Genomic DNA, 15,501 nt, shown 5'->3' with positions numbered 1-15,501 from the left:
GCTTGCCCTCCCTTGGGAGAGTCCGCAGAGAACTAAGGCAGTGCTTCTCAAACCATACTGTGCATAAGTATCATCTCATTCACAGGGATTCTGCATTTCCAACAAGCCCCCATGAGATGCCACAGGATTGTGAGCCAACTGTAACAGGGATTAGAGAAGTGACAGCCCCAATTTCTCTACTCACCTGGTGTTAATTACACTTGGAGTGTGAGAGACCAGCTGTCAGCAGAGCTGAGTCAGCCCAAGCACTTGTGATGAGCAGAGACTGGGCTAAAGATTTGGGGGAAAAAAAAAGAATTCTTGAGAAAGCTCTAACGTGGCACAAGATAAATGGAGGTCTTTAAAAACCGTTTAATGGAAACATATCAGTGGAAAGAATACAATCTTGGTTTCCATTTTCATTCTCAATGGAAACGTTGCATAGAGTAGACACCAATACATTTATTTGATGACCTTGCAGGTGTCATAGCCACAGCATTGAAAGTGAATTTCATAGTCAGATCAAAGTCAGTTGTTTTTGCTGCTCATCATATCTTGGCAGAATAAACAAAGTCGTACAAGATACACTGACTGTCCCATGTGTAATTTGCTCGGTCAAACCTCTCTCTACCTGAAGATGTGCTTGTACAATAGCTATGGAAGCCTAAGAATGCCACAGCTTGTGAGCAATTCTCCTTTCACTTTCAGGTGTCCCAGTGGCTACATGGGAAAATATTGTGAAATAGGACTTTCAAAAGGCGTCCCTCCAGGAACAAGTAAGTTTTAAGAATATGAGCAACCTGGGGGCGCCTGGGTGGCTCAGTTGTTTGAGTGTCCGACTTTGGCTCAGGTCATGATCTCGGTTTGTGAGTTCGAGCCCCACGTCGGGCTTCCTGCTGTCAGCGCAGAGCCCACTTGGGATTTTCTGTTCCCCTCTCTCTCTGTCCCCCACCTCTCTCGCACTCTAAACATTAAAAAAATATATATGAGTGACCTGGAAATGCTTCACATCTCCTAAGTTGAAAGCTGTTTATATTCTATTTAACTCAGTGTTTGAATTGGTTCTGCCCTCAGCTTCCAGTCTTAAGTCTATTGGTTCCTTTCCCTTTCCCCATGCTGATATGGTCACTTTTTCTTCCCTCTTCGGTGGCAGCAGTGGCTGTGCTGTTGACAGGCATCCTGATCATCATAATTGGAGCGTTGGCAGCATTAGGATTTTTCCACTACAGGAGAACTGGCTCCCTTTTGCCTTCTCTGCCCAAGCTACCAAGGTCAGTTTCATCATGTGGAATATTGATTTTAGAAGCTTGGGTGATGTGACTATGTGAATAATTCAGGGTTTTTTGTTTTGTTTTGGTTTGGTGTTTTTGTAAGTTAAAATAGCATAACGTGCAGCTTAACCTATTCTGTAGAAACAAAAAGTATTGAACTTAAAAGCCATCATTTCAAATCACAATCTAATGCTTTTTTGAAGCCTGAATGCAAATCACACTTTATAGTCCAAATAGTTATGCCCACTGGTGGGGATTCAGGTTAGACTGGAACACAGTCTGTGGGTTGGACCAGGCTTTATTCCTGCGAGTGCCAAGTTAGCCCTCTCTTAGATGTCAAGCATTCAACAATGTGCTTTAACACTTCTGTGTAGCTAAGGCAACTTCCTACCATATTTGATGTATGAATTCAGAGTGAGAATTGAGCGTTTCATTTAAGTAAGCTTTAGCAATATGGAGGAGAGGGTACTATTGCAACAGGTGGCTTAAAAAATCGTACACTGTTTCAATTACTTTATTTCAGCTTAAGCAGTCTAGTTAAATCCTCTGAAAATGGAAATGGGGTGACCTTCAGATCAGGAGCAGATGTTAACATGGATATTGGAGTGTCTGGTTTTGGGCCTGAGTCCGCCATTGACAGATCAGTGGTGATGGTGAGTGTGGCTGCAAAATGGCTGTATGTTTACTGTTTTATAAAAGAAACGCTTTTTATAGAGAATAAAATTCACCTAGAATAAAAATGAAACGGTATGCTTCTCAACGTAAAGTCTTTACAAAATTAGGAAACATTACGTTTTTGCAGAAAGGTCTCTAACATATTAGTAATAAAATTGCACTTTACCCCTGCTCTAAGCCACACTTGAATCCTAAACAGTGTTAAGTTTAATGAGAATCTTAAAGAGTCTTATGTTTTTTGGGGGAGAGGGGAGAGAGAGCATGGTATTGTTTTTATTTGATGACTCTTTGTATGTTAAGGGAAGGAATAGGGAAATCCGTGTTTCCTAGTCTTCTATATTTTCCCACCAATGTGTATAGTTGGGATACATAGTGATTTTGGATGCAGCGGTTGGTTCAAATCACAGCTCTGACGCCTTCTAAGAATGTAATAATAGGCATGGAGCTTGATCGCTCTGACCCTCGTTGTCCCCATCTATAAAATGGATACAGTAATACCTCTTGTGAGGACCAAATGGCTACTTTATGAGTGTACTAGTACAGGATCTATAACCAGGACTGGAAAATAACTTTCAATATTTTGCCTTTCTCCCAAATCTTTCATGTTTAACCTCCGCATAAAAGTACAATATTACCTATTCTTTCTTCTTTCCCCTCTCCCTCTTCTCCTCTTTGCTCTTTTTTCCACCAGCCACGCTTTTCTCTGCTGTGCAGACCTATCCCCAAGTGAATATTTGCATTAACGAGCCAAAGAGAATGTGGGTGTAAAAGAGTGTTTCTGTTTCCTTGATCTGATGAATTAGTGCATTTGTTACTTCATGTGATGTTTGCCGTGTGGAGGCCTTGTGTCTCCTGGCTTTTTCTTTAAGTTCTTTTTGGATAAATTTGGCATAGCAACTAGTATACCTCCAGGTGTGAGGAGGGCACCTTCCTTCCTGTGTAAACCAGATACTTCTTTTCTCCATCAGAGTGAACACTTTGCCATGGAGATGGGGAAGCAGCCCATAATCTTTGAAAACCCAATGTATGCATCCAGGGACAGTGATGTCAAAGTGGTTCACCAGCCAACCCAGGTAAGAAGTCACAGCCCTTTCTTTCAGGTTCTGCTACTACTCAATCTTGTGCTATTGAATAATGCCCTCCTAGGGTTCTCCTTACTTTCCCTCAAATGGAAGGAAGCAGTGTTCCCACCCTTCAGGTTCACTAAATGCGATAATAGGACTGACCCAAGGGTATGACACCAACGTGTTGCAGAGTCGCTGAGGCTTGGCAACCATTCTGTGCTGACCAAGAGCCTTGTCATGCTGAGTGGTCAGAGCAAGAATTACGAGTCCACTCAGGGGCTTGGCAAGCAGTGCCTGACTCACACAGACTCTCTGTAAATATTTGTGAAACGAACAAGTGAATGATTGTCAGGTCATTATGTGGAGATTTGGGGGATTGGGTATACTCTCTGGGTTCTTATTGGTATCACCGGTGTGTTATTTGAGGTGACCTCCTTATGCTTGCCTTTCACATACTTTTCTGAAAACTAAAGTCCCCAACGTTGATAGGCAGATACCTAAATTTCCTTTGGTGCAGCCCTGTTACTCACTCATCTTTAAGAGGAGCAGGGAGGTGACATAGGTGAATAGATGAAGGGAAAGAACTTTTCCCTGGACCTGGAACAGTAGCTCCCACACCACTTCTAGTGCCTGTCAGCATTTAGCCTACTTCCTTTGTTGAAACAACTACAGCATCAGGGAAATGCAGTTTCGTGGTTAATACCTAACCTTCATTTGAAATCATAAGATATGGTACCTTTTAAATATAAAAAGGTTTATTTTATGGATAGCATTCTTAAGATCAGAAACAGTTGCATCTTAAGCATTTTTCCTGGTCTTTTGATATCCAGGTAGCAAAAATATGATCACATGATACAATAGATGTGGCATTTCATTTGGCATTTTCACTCGAAATAAAATGAGGCCATGTTTACAAACACATGTTTGAGAAGAAACGAAACAGTGATTGTAAAAATATGGGAAAAAGAGTGAATTTTTACCTTGTAATTTGTTAACTATATATTCATGGTAATTTGGGCTTAGGAGGGAACCTTGGAATCACATGAATGTTGCAGAAAATGTCTAGAGGGGTATTAATTCCATTATGTCTCTTGTTTCAGAAATTCAACCTCTTGTAAGCAGTCATCTCAGAATAGTAATTTTATTCTAAATATCCAAAGATAAGAGTCTCAGTTCTCCACTGAGTTTGGGAATAATTCATGCTGTTCCTCTAAGATTTGGCTGGCAGTATGCAATTGGAGTTGTTTGTCTGAAAATATGGTCAACAGTGGAAATAAGGCAGCACAGAGAACACAATAAAATTGTCATTACTAAGTGAGAATATGACTGTGATGGGTGTTTGCCTCCCAGGACTAAGGCATGAGACAGATGACATAGTGGTTGGTGCTTTGATTTTGGGGAGATGGGAATGGTGTTTAGTCCTAGGGCATGGGATTGTTCTCCTATTAAGACAAATAGTGCGGGGCACCTGGGTGGGTCAGTCGGTTGAACGTCTGACTTCAGCTCAGGTCATGATCTCACAGTCTGTGAGTTTGAGCCCCGCATTGGGCTCTGTGCTGACAGCTCAGAGCCTAGAGCCTGCTTTGGATTCTGTGTCTCCCTCTCTCTCTCTGCCCTCCCCCCCTCATGCTCTGTCCTCTGTCTCTCTCTCTCTCTCTCTCTCTCTGTCAAAAATAAATAAACATTAAAAAATTAAAAAAAAAAAAAACAAATAGTGCCTGACCATGTCTGTGAGAAAGCAAGGCAGTAAAGTGAACCAAAGAGCTGATAAGACTTCACAGCAAACTTCTTTCAAACTGGATAATATCCTTTAATATGCATGCAGGTGACTGTATCTGGAAATGTGGATAACCAGAACTATGGAAGTCCCATAAACCCTTCTGAAATAGCTCCAGACACAAAGCCGGCTTCCCCAAGTGCTGATACAACTCAGGTAATAGTGTCTGGCTACTGAAATGGTATGGGATTTGCAAAGGGCTTAGGAATTGCTGGGTTTACTAATGCTAGGGGAGACTAGGGAGACCCTGATAGGCTCATGGACCCAAGATAGGCAGTTAATAAAGGTAATTTTTAAATAATAATAAATTAAAAATTGTTCCACTAACTAAAACCACATTTCTAGCATGGATTGAGATGGAATGATATTCCTTGTGACGTGGGAGACCATATGGAAAAAAGAAGGGCAACTGGGGCATTGAGTGTCTGACTTTGGCTCAAGTCATGATCTTGCTGGGTTTGTGAGTCCGAGCCCTGCGCCGCGCTCTGTGCTAACAGCTCAGAGCCTGGAGCCTCCTTCATATTCTGTGTCTCATCCTCTCTCTGCCCCTCCCATGCTCATGCTCTGTCTCTCTCTGTCTCTCAATAATAAATAAATGTTAAAAAAAAAAAATTAAAAAAAAGAGGGGCAACAGATTTCAGGATCTAGTCTCTTCAGACTAGAGTTACTTGATTTTACAGAATGACTTAGAATAAAGAGTTCACTGTGTCAATCACACATATAGAAGACCTTTTCCTTTTTCATGTAATGCAGTTTTTCTACAGTCTACATCTTTGTTCCCTGAATAATGTACTGTGTTCTTAGCTCTACTGCTGTTACCTATATTCACCACGAGATGGCACTAATTCATACTCTCTTCATCTGTCCATCTATCCATCCAACCAACATTATTGCCCTCGGTGTGCCAGGTACAGGGTTTAACACTGGAGATTAAAAGAAAAAAAGATCATGCTTTCAGGCACTTTGAAATTTTTAGATTGGTCTACAGAGAGAAATTCAATTAAATTTGATATGAAATTTTGTGTTAATATATAACCCATCACTAGTTTTAATGGACACATATGAAACTATTTAAGATCTAACTGTCTGATTTTGGCAAAATATTTTCCCTCTGGTTTTAGAGTCTTTATGTTTCTCATTGGGCTCACTATTGGCATAGTTCTTTGTGGTACAAAAGTTTGTCTATGCATTGCAACACATTTTAGTATTTCTGGCCCCTGTCCATTAAGCGTCAGTAGTGTCTCCCCCAATGCCTTGTGATCCCAGAAATCAGCCCCACTCTGCCTCAGCACCTCCATTTCCAATTGGGAGCAATAGGATCTGGAATGTCTTAGTTTTAAGGTTCTATGACCCCTGTAAAGTAATATAAAGAAACAAATCCAAGGGTAGTGAGAAATCTGACTATTTACACAATCCTTGTTTCTGAAATAATCTGTAAGCATAACTGGTATCTGCAGAGTTAACTTGGAAGTCATGCTGAATTTTCAGCACCTCAGAAATTGGTTTCTATTCTGCTTGTTTGGATCAAAATAAAAGTTGAACTAAATTAATGCTAATGAAGAGTTTATAAGAAAGGTCTCTACCTTTTCATATTTCATTTACTAATTCCTTCTTCTGATACACACATGCACGAACACACATACACACACACACACACACCAGACACATAAAAACGTCTTAGAAAGGAATTTTCAGTTTTATATTTTTTCAAGGGACTGAATTTTTTTTTTTAATTTTTTTTTCAACGTTTATTTATTTTTGGGACAGAGAGAGACAGAGCATGAACGGGGGAGGGGCAGAGAGAGAGGGAGACACAGAATCGGAAGCAGGCTCCAGGCTCTGAGCCATCAGCCCAGAGCCCGATGCGGGGCTCGAACTCACGGACCGCGAGATCGTGACCTGGCTGAAGTCCGACGCTTAACCGACTGCGCCACCCAGGCGCCCCTGGGACTGAATTTTTTTTAAGCTACATTTTAAAATGGATTTTGAAGATTAATTTTCTACAGACACCGAAATACTTGGATGTCACAAGTCTTGAGTGTCGCAATGTTGTGTCTCTTGAGTGTTCCCTAAATCTAACTCAACCCCAAGGCAGTGCCAGATTTATTTTATATTCTCAACTTTTCTTTCAGTCCATTTCAAGTCTAGTGATCTTCTCCACTGGACAGAGCTCTCTCCCAGCCTGAGCAGGAAGGGGAATGTGGTGGAGATGTTGCAGCCTCTGACCTGCACATCTATCATCAGAAACAATGAACACTGAAAGACTTTTCAGACGAGAGTGGATCTTCATCAGTTATAGCCTCTTTCTTTCTCATCTTCACCTTTGCAGTGTGTTGGCTCTTCCTCTGTTTTGTTGTTTTTAATCAGTTGAGGCTGAGACCCTCTAAGGTCTGTCCTACGTGCTATGTCTAGGGATCTCTCTCTATCGGTTGTCTTCTGGGCACTGAGATGGCAGCTAATGTGGCTTAAAGCAGTAAGGCAACACTTGGTTAGGCTCTCTCTAGGTTGACATTAATGTGCCAAAGTGGCTCACAAATTTATCTTTCATCAGTAAATCTGCTCAAAAGACTCAAAGCTAGGAGCAAGAATTCCTATGACTCAGTTCTATTGTTTTCCAAGTCATGTTGACATGCACTGGATTTCCCAAGGAGATAAAAGTGAAAATCACCAGTTTCTCTTGTTAGTAATTGCTTAACTCCAAGGAGCCCATCCCATAAGTGTAAGCTTCCAGAGGCCAGGCTCTTGATCTAAATGTCTTTATCTTTTTCTTGGTGGCTGCCATGTACAGAGTAGGTGTTCACTTACATGTGGGTTATAGTGAATGGTCTTCTCCTGTAGTCATGTGCCCCCTACATCCTCACATGTTGGCCGCCTAATTTCACAGAGCAAGAGATGCCCCTAAAACATATGGGCTACCTTAGCTTCCTGCTGGAGTAGGCTGTCCGCGCCCTTGCTTTCTGTTCCTTTGTCTTCTTCCATCTCGAAACAGCCAGAGCTGTTTCTGGCACTGGCACCATGGGTAGCTTTTCAGCGAGACCTGGGCCACCAGCCGTAGTCTGTGGTGATTTCTCTTTGGGTTCTTCAGTGTATGGTCCTCTGAGTCCTATCATCATTGCCTACTCTTCCACCTACAGTTCAGTTATATGGGCTTGCTGTGACTCCTTCCTCATCTATAAAATAAGAGCACCTACCTCAGAGTTGCCAGGAAGATTAATTGGGAAAACTTGTAAAACTTTTAGACTAACCCCTGATACATAGTAAGCTCTCAATAGATGCTATTTTTTGTTGTCACCATTGCTATTTTGATTACAGGAGGAAATGATGAAGGGGAAGGGATAGGTTTGAGTTGACCAAGGATCAAGACATCATTTTAGGAAATGAGAGTTACAATCTGGCTTTCCCCTTAAGTTTTAAGCAGCCCCTGAAGAAATCTCTTGCCTGTCTCTGTCAAAGCTTCTAGATTCTGTTGGCACAGATTCTGTCAACTATACATGTCAAGTCAAGGAAGTCTTTGAACTTATTAGATGAAAAGAGCCCAGAGACTTTCAGTTTCAGTTTGGGGACTGTCTGAGGAGGAACTGAACAATGTACCCATGGGTCAGGTCATGGGGTCCCAGGTCCCAGTTTGCTTTTTCCTTCACTCAGAAGACATTTTAAAACCTACATGGAGGTTGGGCGCCTGTGTGGCTCAATCGCTTGTGCATTCAACTCTTGGTTTGGGCTCAGGTCATGATCTCAGTTTCATGAGTTCAAGCCCTGCATTGGGCTCTGTGCTATTAGCACAGATTTTCTCCCTTTTTTCTCTGCCCCACCCCACTTGTGCTCTGTTTCTAATAAACAAACAAACGTAAAATTAAAAAAAAAAAAAAAACCTCCATGGAAGAACAAATCCATGCAAAAAATTCCATTACTGAAGGTTTTCTGTGTCCCCCTTTTCATTTAGGCAACAAAATGGAGTATCTTCAAACGAAAATTGAAACCAACTACCAACTTTGAAAACCCAATCTATGCGGAGGTAATTGTTGACAATTTTTGTTCCCACAGGCGTTCAGCATTCTTTCTTAGCAATAACTTGTCTGGCTAAGGTGGGTATACACTCAGATTATTCTGAGCAAACTGGTAAAGATTTGTTTTCTTCACACAAAACTGTTTCCAGTCCCACTGGGGGAATAAATGGCTGATTCGTTTTTCCCTGTGGTCTTAGATGGAGAATGAACACAAGGACAGCACTGCTGTGGCTCCCACTCCCTCTCCTTCCCTCCCTGCTAAAAGTTCTCCAAGGAGAGACCCAGTGCCAACCTATACTGCGACGGAAGACACTTTTACAGACACCGCAAACCTTGTTAGAGAAGACTCTGAGGTATAGCTATGCCATCTGTTTAGGGATCACTAGAAACACACTTTTGCACATATATTTTTTACAAACAGATGAAGAAAAAGTTAACATTCAGTACTTTATTAAAAAAATATATTTTTTCCCATTTGCCTGTAGTTGGAAGTGTCTTTGGAAACCGTGTCTTGTGTGTCTTTTTTTTTTTTTTACTTATGCTGTCTCATATTTTTACAAATAATTATCACAATGTACTATATGGATATCTTTGCACTGAAGCTATCTGAAGGTAATGCTATAAATATACTGTACATTTGTAAATTTTGGAAAGATTATCACATCATTAAATTTGCTGAGAAAAGTATCTGCTGAATTGGTTGGTGATCATTCCAGTAAATGACCCAACAAAGAAAGGAATTGACTTGGGGCCTTTTGCCATGTCTAAAGAAGAGGTACCACTCCTATTCCCTATAGGATTATCAAGCAAAGAAACCCAGGCCCCACTCTTGGGTCCATTTTTACACCTCAGCACTTAATGTTCAAGATAAGCTGATTATTCGATTAGCTGATTAGTAGGCATATGGATACAGGGCACTGTGTGTTATCTAGACATCTGGGTCTGACCATAGATGCCTCAAATAATGCAGAAGGTAGAAGAAAACCAATTCAATTTCACCCTTCTGCATGTTTGTATTGTCTAGCCAGAACACTTTCACATGTATTACCTCACTAGCTGTCAAGTCAACGTTTTTATTTGTGATGTCTGTGAGAAAATTCCACATCAGGAGGTACAAGTGTCCCGCAAAGAGTTTGTATCCAGTTGAACGAGCTCTTTTGCCTGATGGACCATAGGGCAGTTTCCGTCCTTGCCTGGCATCTCAGGCGGTCACCTACCCCAGACACTGGAGCTCACCAGCTGAATGACTCAAACCAAATCTGTGTCTTCATCAAGTAAGGTGCAAAGCGAATACCAGTTAAGCAAAGCCTCAACTGGGTTTTTGTTTCTGTCTGAAAATATCATTATAATGACTATTTATTTCCTAAGTTGAACATGAATAGAAAGGGAAACTGTTCTTATTGAGCCTTTTTTTTAGGTCCTTTTGGCTAAATTATACATTTGTATCGGAATGTACTGTAGAGCCTAGAGTTTCTCTTGAATAGTGGGCATATCTTCACAACAGGACCCATGGCAGGAATATACAAGTTCCATACTGAGTAGCATTTCTGGCTCTCTGTGCTAATATTGCACATTTTTAAAACAATGAATGGATGGATGGATGGATGAATGAAACATGTACTACTGATTATTTTGTTACCGAGTTCTCAAAATATTTGTGGCTTGTATTTTGAGAGCTTATTGTAATTTTTTTGAAATATACTTTGATTAGAAAAGCAAACGGAAATGATGCTGCTGAAAAATTTCTAATAAATGTGTATTTTATCAGACTTCTTTGGCGTGCTTCTTAAGACCAGCTCATGAATCGGTTGTATTTCGCTGTACACAGAGCTCAGGGCTGTAAGTGCCAGGCAACCTGAGAGCTATGGGTGTCCAGAGTTCAGGGAGGGGAGGAAGAATTCCCAGCACATGCAGACCTGACAGGCCTGCTGGGGTAATCTCAGAGGGGAGTAGCTCCTTAGGTTCCCACCTGAACTCTGGGGAGGCAGCCCCTTTAATTGCCTTTCAAAGTCAATTTCCACCTCTTCTTACGCTGTAGGCCCTGAGCCAAGTCCCCCTTTTCGGATCTGATTGTGTTCCAGAGCTCAGTGAAAGGACCCACTGCTGAGGGATCTCCGAGCTCCTCATGCTGAGCGTGACAGAAGAGCAGTGAGGACAGTTGCAGCTGGAGAGAGTTTTGTTCCAAATTGGAATTCAAGCTTCTGTGGGGTGTGTATTCTGATGCATTAACATGGGGGTGGCTGCATCAGCCAGCAGGAAGTGTGAATGCACGGGTAAAAGGGAGCCAGGAGAACCTGCACTTGGAAATGTTTGTAATCTCCAACTTTGGTATTTGTTTTGGGCATTAAGCTCACTATGAAATTGTTCTCAGGAATTTCTTTTTTTTTTTTTTTTAATTTTTTTTTCAACGTTTATTCATTTTTGGGACAGAGAGAGACAGAGCATGAACGGGGGAGGGGCAGAGAGAGAGGGAGACACAGAATCGGAAACAGGCTCCCAGGCTCCGAGCCATCAGCCCAGAGCCCGACGCGGGGCTCGAACTCATGGACCGCGAGATTGTGACCTGGCTGACGTCGGACGCCTAACCGACTGCGCCACCCAGGCGCCCCTCAGGAATTTCTTTTATGAGAATTCGTTTTCTGCTCAGCTTCATTTCCCGGTGTATCCCAGAAAGGACTCAGAGAGCCTGCTGGTGCCTTCCTGTCCTCTCTAGGGGACTTTGTCCCTCCCGTAGCCCCTCCTGGTAGGCTCCCCCCAGTGCCGGGTTCTCCCCCTGCTTCCTTCCTTCCAGCCAGGGCAGCTGTTTGGAAACTCTGCCAGTGCAGGAACACCGGGGAGACAGGGCACTATTTACAGGACTGAAGTTGAGGTTGCTCATCATTTTAGCACGTGAAACAGGAGCAATTTTAGTAGCAGACATGGAGTATTGTGTGCAATATAAAATCATGACCACAGCAGGTGTGTCCACCCAAAGCTGTCAGATCATACCGGTCACCTTTTTCCAGGGTTTCCCAGTAAGCTTTCTACTATTTATTCACTCACTGATTCACCCACTCACTCACTCTCTCTGTGTTCTACCAGCACTCAGTTGCAGACAAAGGGATGTAGAGACCACGGGTTTCAGGAACATATGTGACAGGAGAATTTTCCATTGAGAAGTCCATCCATTACGTTGGTTTTTCTCTGAAATGGAAAAAGACCAACGTTTGATTTTTGAGGTGGAATATTTCAGACTGGCTCAAAGACAGTTGAGAACTATGTAGGCCCTGGGGTGAGGGAGGGTTCTAAGGAAGCTGCTTGGAGATACACAGGTTTTCCCAGGCATCCTAGAAAGAGCCCTGGACTGCAGGCTTGAGTCCTTGGCTGCCCTTGATCTCTCAGCCTCTGTTCCGCCTTCCCCCTGTGTTCATCATGGTCACAAGCCGTATGTCCTAAGGGGGATACTATGTGACTATGTGTTTCCTTTCTGAAAGCTCCCTCAAGAGAATAAAGCTAAAGTTGCTTTCTTCACATCTGTGATTTGCTTTGAAATAAGCCAGTGTGTGCTGGGGAGAGAGTGAGGAACAGGATAGAGATACAAAGAGGTTGGCCACAAGGCAAGAAATGTTGCCGCTGGGCCTTGGGTCCATGGGGGTTATTATACTATTCTCTCTATTCTGGTGTATGTTTCAGATTTTCCTGAATGAGCTAGGAACTCACATCCTTCAGTTTGTTTGCTGTCCTCTCTAAGTAACACACAATCATGAATTGTCACGAGAGAATCCCGTGTTACAGGCACCAGCAAATCACAATAGCTAGTAGAATGTTTACACGCCAGGTTCGGTTCTCAATACTTTACGTGTTTTATCTCCTTTCATCTTCATAACAGTCCTATGTGGTAGATACTATTCTCCCCATTGTACAGATGAGGCACTGAGTGGCTAAACACCTTTGGTTAAACACTAAAGTCGCACAGCCAGTAAGCGACAGGGCTGGAATTTCAATCCAGCTGTCTCAACCCGCTGCCGTGGCCACTTCTCTCAGAGGATGCAGTCTAGTGCAGGAAACTAATCCCAATAAAATGTGTGGGAGCACAGGAGGACAGCGCTTGTCACAGATCTTCACATTTGACCTCCAAAGATGAATTTGTCAGTAAAGAAGTCCAAGGAGGAGGGGAGACAGAAAAGATAGCATGGGCAAAGACAGGGAAGTGGGGACGGACACGGTGCAGGGGATGGCACAAGCCGTGCTGTGTTGTTCCATCAGATACTGCTTGGGTGAAGATCCTGAAGACATGTAGCTGCATATGTAGCTTAGAGAAGGTTGGATGGGCCCATATATGAAGGGTCTCTGATGCCCTGGAAAGGAAGATCTGCACCGATTGGCTCACCTCACCAGGGGCCCCGCCCCAGCCACTGCAAGGGATGGATCCAAAAACAAAACAACGACAACAACAACAAAACCCCCCCCAAAAAACCCCAAAACAAAAACAACAACACTTGGGTGTGTCAGCTCTTTAAAGTGACCAGCTTTGCTCAGTTCTTTTGGTCTTACCAATTCTGAGCCACTCCTTCCTGGAAGTGAATCCAGAGCATCTTGTTTGAAAATCAAGCCTCCGTGTTCACTTTGTGTCCGTGATGTTCTGCAATTAATGATAAGAAGCCAAACGAACAGGTCTCTAGAAACTACTAGAGGGCATTGAGTCCCACTTACATAACAATATTGCCAGTCATTGAGTGCTGTCTCTGCTTATGCGGGCCAGAGAGGAGGGGCACCTCTTTCTGTTCCTCTGAAAACTGATGCCCCCTGATGATAGCCATCATCACAGGACAAATGCCTTCATCATAGGCGCTAGGCCATCCTCCTGCTGTTCATCAAAGCCCCAGAGGCTCCTTCTATAAAACAGGTTGGCCATGGGAGTCTGATGTGAAATGTGTGTAAAGAATGTATTCGGCCCACTTCCTGGCACAGAGGAAGCCCTCAGTCCACTGTAGCCATGCTTACTGTCATTAATTGAGTGGAGGAGGAAGGAAGAGTTTTTTTTTGAAAACGGGAAATATATTTTTAAGAGCTCCTTGGGTGATTTTAATATACAGCCAGCATTAGAACTACTGATCTAATTACAAGAGGCTGATCTTTGATTTTTTTTTTTTTTTTAATAAAGGATGTTATGGGGATGGTCAAGATTTTATTTGGGACTCTGGACGAATGGACACATCTTGTCTGTAATGAGGCCAGAGGGGAGATGATAAAATTTGGGGTCTCATTTTATTGTTACATAAGTGTAATGAGAAGGAAATCAATACCCCTGGGCATGAAAGATGGGAAAACCAAGACCCAGAAAGGTAAAGTGCATATTTAAGTCACAATGTTCAGAGCCACATTTCTTGTCCCGACAAGGCAGGGGTAGGGTCTTTCACAAAATTCCCAGTGTCTAGCACCCAGGACTTCACTGGATTGAAGAACAAGCTGATGTAGAAAGTTACTTTTTTTTTTTTTATATTTATTTATTTTGAGAGAGAGGTTCTAGAGCTACAGCGGGGGAGGGGCAGAGAATGGGAGAGAGAATCCCAAGCAGCCTCCGTGCTGTCCAGCACACAGCCCAGTATCTCATGAACCGTGAGATCACAACCTGAGCCGAAAGCAAGAGTTGGCCAATCACTAACCGAGCCACCCAGGCGCCCCAGAAATTTACTCTTTTATCCCTTCCCATGTTTCCAGACTTAGCTCCAAGGGACTTTTCTTCCATTATGTTCTGTTTGTTAGTTTTCCTCAGCCCCATTGTGGCTATAATTTCCTCAAGAGGCCTCTCTTAGGAGCCAGGGAATAGAAAACTTTAAAAAGCCCTGAGCTTTCTTGACAGTAACACCACTTACCTCCAGTCAGGTAAGACACGGTCTATGACCAAGAGTCCAACTGTATAGTTACAAGAGTGCATTTGTTGAGTTTTTATGGTTTTATTTTGGGGCAAGTTCTAAGAATAAAGCATTTCAGAGTGACACTTCAGTTTTATAAGATGAGCAACCTCAGGTTGTTGGCACAGTACTTTGTTGCCATTTTCCAAATCTTAAAGTGACCAAATACATTTGGTGGAGGGCAATGGAGGCTTATTTGCAATAAAAACTCAGGAGGCAGGGGGGGGACATAAGGGGGTGTCACTTTATCTGTCTTTGACCTCATGTATGCGGCTGACACGGACTTTTAGTCACATTGAGCAAAGCTCTAACTGGCCACGTGCCTTGGGTTAGTCTTTTCACCTCCCAGGTGATTAGTAGCTTCACCTGGAAAGTGAAGGGGTTGAACACAATTATCTCTAAGTTCTCCTCTAGCTTTCAAGTGCCATGGTTCAATGATTTATCTGTATTTGAGCCTTCATGTGGAGTTCTGTTCATTTCAAACCTACTGCAGCTGCTCCAGTAAGTTCTAGGCTTGTTACAGAGATTTCAAAGAAGGCGGATTCAATGACAGCATCTTAATTTTTATCCTCAAATGCTGTCTCTCTCTAGGTGAGCTATCAAATAGATGCATTTTAGAAAAAAAAAATTTTTTTTTAAGTATTTGAAAGACTGCCTGTCAATTTTAGGGCTGAGAGCTGCCATGAAGTGCCCCTTTCTGCAGGAAACTCCCGCAAACATTGTTTATACATCCAAGGCTTCAGGGGCCTTTCATGGGACCCCAGGCCCATACTGAGCTTCCTAAGTCATATGAAGGGTCCTTAACCAGAAGGACCAATGGTATCCTGCTGACTT

At 42.7% G+C, this 15,501-nt stretch overlaps 1 protein-coding gene across 1 annotated transcript in view; it reads left to right on the top strand.

Moving 5' to 3' along the window:
• LRP2 (LDL receptor related protein 2) overlaps positions 1 to 9,920 on the top strand; it is a 138,455-nt gene extending 128,535 nt beyond the window's left edge. The window contains exons 59-66 of the mRNA XM_030323741.1: positions 688 to 755; positions 1,133 to 1,250; positions 1,774 to 1,903; positions 2,894 to 2,998; positions 4,815 to 4,922; positions 8,710 to 8,781; positions 8,971 to 9,126; positions 9,798 to 9,920. Of these exons, the coding sequence (XP_030179601.1) occupies positions 688 to 755; positions 1,133 to 1,250; positions 1,774 to 1,903; positions 2,894 to 2,998; positions 4,815 to 4,922; positions 8,710 to 8,781; positions 8,971 to 9,126; positions 9,798 to 9,920 (880 nt within the window). The remainder of the gene's footprint in view (positions 1 to 687; positions 756 to 1,132; positions 1,251 to 1,773; positions 1,904 to 2,893; positions 2,999 to 4,814; positions 4,923 to 8,709; positions 8,782 to 8,970; positions 9,127 to 9,797) is intronic.
• The last annotated feature ends 5,581 nt before the right edge of the window (positions 9,921 to 15,501 follow it).

This window comes from Lynx canadensis, chromosome C1 (genome assembly GCF_007474595.2).
Source record: "Lynx canadensis isolate LIC74 chromosome C1, mLynCan4.pri.v2, whole genome shotgun sequence".
Lineage (NCBI taxonomy): Eukaryota > Metazoa > Chordata > Mammalia > Carnivora > Felidae > Lynx > Lynx canadensis.
Note: the sequence above shows the minus strand (reverse complement) of the source record. Positions and strands in the feature narration are given on the sequence as shown.